Raw genomic sequence first — 3,600 nt, 5'->3', positions numbered from 1 at the left:
ATAACATAGAAAAGGATTGAACTAGAATAAGGAACCATGGTTTCTAGTTCTGCCTCTTTCACCAACAGGCTCTACGATATCCTGACAAACACTTCTGCCTTCTGAGCTGCAGTTTCTGTATTACCAGGTGAGGAGTGTTGATTAGATAATGTCTAAGTTCCTTCTGTGTCCTTGGCACCAGGAACATTTCCTGAATTTAGGAAGGAGCCTGCATAGCTAATCCTCTGTCCTTATCCCTCAGTTCTGGGAATCATGGATCATGTCAACCACACCTGGACCCAGAGTTTCATCCTTGCTGGTTTCAATACCACTGGCACCTTGCGGTCTCTTGCCTTCTTAGGGACCCTGTGCATCTATCTCCTCACCCTGGCAGGGAACTTGTTCATCATTGTGCTGGTGCAAGCAGATTCTGGACTGTCAACACCCATGTACTTCTTTATCAGCGTCCTCTCCTTCTTGGAACTCTGGTATGTCAGCACCACGGTGCCCATGTTGCTGTACTCCTTGCTCCATGGGCACTTGCCCATCTCGTCTGTGGCATGCTTTATCCAGCTGTATATCTTCCATTCTTTGGGCATGACTGAATGCTACCTGCTGGGTGTCATGGCACTGGACCGCTACCTTGCCATCTGTCGCCCTCTCCACTACCAGGTGCTCATGAGAAGACAGGTACAGTTATGGCTAGCAGGGGCCACTTGGGTGGCTGGCTTCTCAGCTGCACTTGTACCAGCCAGCCTCATTGCCTCTCTTCCCTTCTGCTTGAAAGAGATGGACCACTACTTTTGTGACTTGGCACCACTAATGCATTTGGCATGTGCAAACACAGGCTGGCATGCTCAAGTCCATGGAGCAGTGATTGGTGTGGCCACTGGATGCAACTTTGTGCTCATTCTGGGGATATATGGAGGCATTCTGAGAGCTGTGCTGAAGCTTCCCTCAGCTGCCAGCCGTGCTAAGGCCTTCTCTACTTGTTCCTCCCACATGACTGTAGTGGCACTCTTTTATGCTTCTGCCTTCACAGTATATGTAGGCTCACCTGAGAGTCGACCTGAGGGCACTGATAAACTTATTGCCTTGGTGTATGCCTTCCTTACCCCTTTCCTGAATCCCATCATCTATGCCCTTCGCAACAAGGAGGTGAAGGAGGCTGTGAGACGGGTTATCTACAGGATCAGAACTATTTTGAAGAGATCCTGACAATCTCTGTTGTTATAGTCCAGCTTCTTGGTAACTAAGAATCAGTAAGTTAGTCAATTATCTGATCAGAGTCAAAGTGAACACCATTAAATAATCTCTCAATTGTTGGGTAATAATACTGTAAAAACTGATGAGCTCATAGTCTTACAGTGATCAGAGATGGAATATGTGGAGAGCAAGGGGTATTGCCTGATTCCATTCCAATCTAATGGAGTAGGAATGCTACAAAGGAGGAGGAAAAACCTGGGTCACAGTGCAAATATTTCAGCTGAAGTTACAATTTAGTGCAATCCTAAATTCCACGACATTGGAAGAGAAATCAGACAGCTCCCTTATCTCTGATATGGGCTATTGCCCAATTAGAGTTGTGCCAAAGCCTTTTCTTCCTGTTCCTCCACATGACTATAGTGACAGTCTTTATGCTTCTGCCTTCACAGAATATGTAAGTCACACACATATAAGAGCTAAAGCTAGGAGTGGGGCTGTAGTCAAGGCAGTATTCCTTGAAAAAGTTCAAAAACAAAGAAAGTGATGTCAAAATGAGACTAAAATATTAGCTTATGTAAAGTTGGAAGTGTGGAATACTGAGTCATGGGCAGAAAGCTCATCTGACAGTGAATCCAGTGACCCTGGGTTATCATCTGAAAAAAGAATGCCCAATGGAAGAAAGAACTATCAGGGCTGGAGACTGGAAACTAGAGATGATAATTTACACTCTAGTTGGGCAGGAGCAGTGCATTGGAGACGGAGGGTGTTATCTGAGTTCTCCAATGTCATGGGATATACCTTAGAAATGATATGAAACCATATTTTAAAAATAAAAAAATAGCAAACAAGCAAAAAGTTTTGCAAGTCGTGTTTATAAAGCACACACATGCAAAGTAGAAAACAGATTTAAAGGGCAAGTAGAGATGGGTCATGAAGCTTTGATCACTCCTGACCCTTGCTTTCCTCCTTCCACTTCATAGTGCTTCCTCTGCTGAGTAGAGTTTGAAAAAATACTAATCAAATTCAACCTCCTTACTTTAGGGATGGATGAACTGAGAATCAGAGATCTTTCAAAGGATGCAAAGATAATTAGTGACAAAGACTGGACCAAAACCGTGTCAGAAATTAGGTCATCATATGGGTTGTAAATATCCCTTTTAGGTTTCATTCTTATACATCTCACTGCTAAAAAGTAAAATCAATTATTTTTTATTTGCCTGCCCTGTGACAAACGGTGACAGTCACTTTCAAATATAATTTTTATTTAATCTTTATAACATCCCCTTGAAGAAGGAAGGGTCATCCTAATAATTAGATGATGTAAAGAGAAAGATTCCTGGACTTGCTTTAAAGAGATATAGGTTTAAGTCCTAGACCCACTCCAGCTAGCTGGGTGACCTTAGCAATACTTCCCCGGCTTCTTTCTCTCTATCTGCAAAATGAAAGCCTGGAGTAGGGGAGATTTGATTCCATGATTTTAGCACTTCTTAAAGAAAACAGGACCTGAGCTATGCTTCCCAGGATAGCCATAGAACTGAGTGTCCAGAAGAGAGAGTAGAAAGGTGCTCATCAAAATCCAAGTTTTACCACCTTTTGGATATATGATCTTGGGCAAAAAATTTAATCTCTTTCCAACCTCAGTTTTCTCTTTCTCAGAAGGGGGATATAGAAATAGCTATAATAGAGTGTTCCAAGGATTAAATGAAGTATGTTCTTTTATTTTTTTCAATAAATAAAGTATCTGTATTATTCCAGAAACAGTGCAGTTCAATGAGCTTTGAAGCCTGGGTTCCTGAGTTCAAACATTACTTCTACCATTTATTTGCTGTATAAACTTAGATAATGCACTGAACCTAACCCTAACCCTAACTTCCCTGAGCCTCACTTTCCTTATCTGTACAATGGATACAATAACGGAAACTTCTCTGAGAATTTTTGTGAGGTTTAAATTAGCTTTACCTGTAAAGTGTGCTGAGCAATAAGTACTACATAAATATTAATCATTATTACTTTAAGTTTCTCTACACAAATTCGTGCAGTGAAGATTTCTTTATTTGAGCATGTATGCTGTGTTTTACACATATTTCACATTTTTGTTATTTGTGGAATCAGTGGAATTGGCAATACTCCAAATGAAGCATGTCCTTTTGACCTACCTGTCCCCAAACATTCTTTTTTTTCTTTTTATTTTTTTGGTTGGGGGCGGGTGGTACAGATTCCATGAATTGAACCCAGTCTCCTGCATGGAAGGCAGGTATTCTACCACTGATCACCCATGCACCCCAAAAACATTCTTTAATATCCCGAGAAGTGCTCTCTGTTCTTGTAAAATTTATCCTGCTTTCCTAAATACAAAGTTCAGTACTCCATTCTGCTGACCTGCTAAGTCTATTGCTTTTGAGCTCCTATCCTTTC

The 3,600-nt window shown here is 41.4% G+C and overlaps 1 protein-coding gene across 1 annotated transcript; it reads left to right on the top strand.

Annotated features, from left to right (window-relative positions):
* The first annotated feature begins 252 nt into the window (after positions 1–252).
* Positions 253–1,197, top strand: LOC143678783 (olfactory receptor 6N2-like). Its single transcript, XM_077155718.1, has one exon. It carries the CDS (start codon positions 253–255, stop codon positions 1,195–1,197), a length of 945 nt encoding a protein of 314 aa, XP_077011833.1.
* The last annotated feature ends 2,403 nt before the right edge of the window (positions 1,198–3,600 follow it).

Source organism: Tamandua tetradactyla, chromosome 4 (genome assembly GCF_023851605.1).
Source record: "Tamandua tetradactyla isolate mTamTet1 chromosome 4, mTamTet1.pri, whole genome shotgun sequence".
Lineage (NCBI taxonomy): Eukaryota > Metazoa > Chordata > Mammalia > Pilosa > Myrmecophagidae > Tamandua > Tamandua tetradactyla.
The sequence above is the reverse complement of the archived record's forward strand: the minus strand, read 5'-3'. Positions and strand labels throughout refer to the sequence as shown.

Bases quoted from the DNA above. Each gene is read 5' to 3' on its own strand.
- LOC143678783 (XM_077155718.1), top strand. From the start codon at position 253: ATGGATCATGTCAACCACACCTGGACCCAGAGTTTCATCCTTGCTGGT.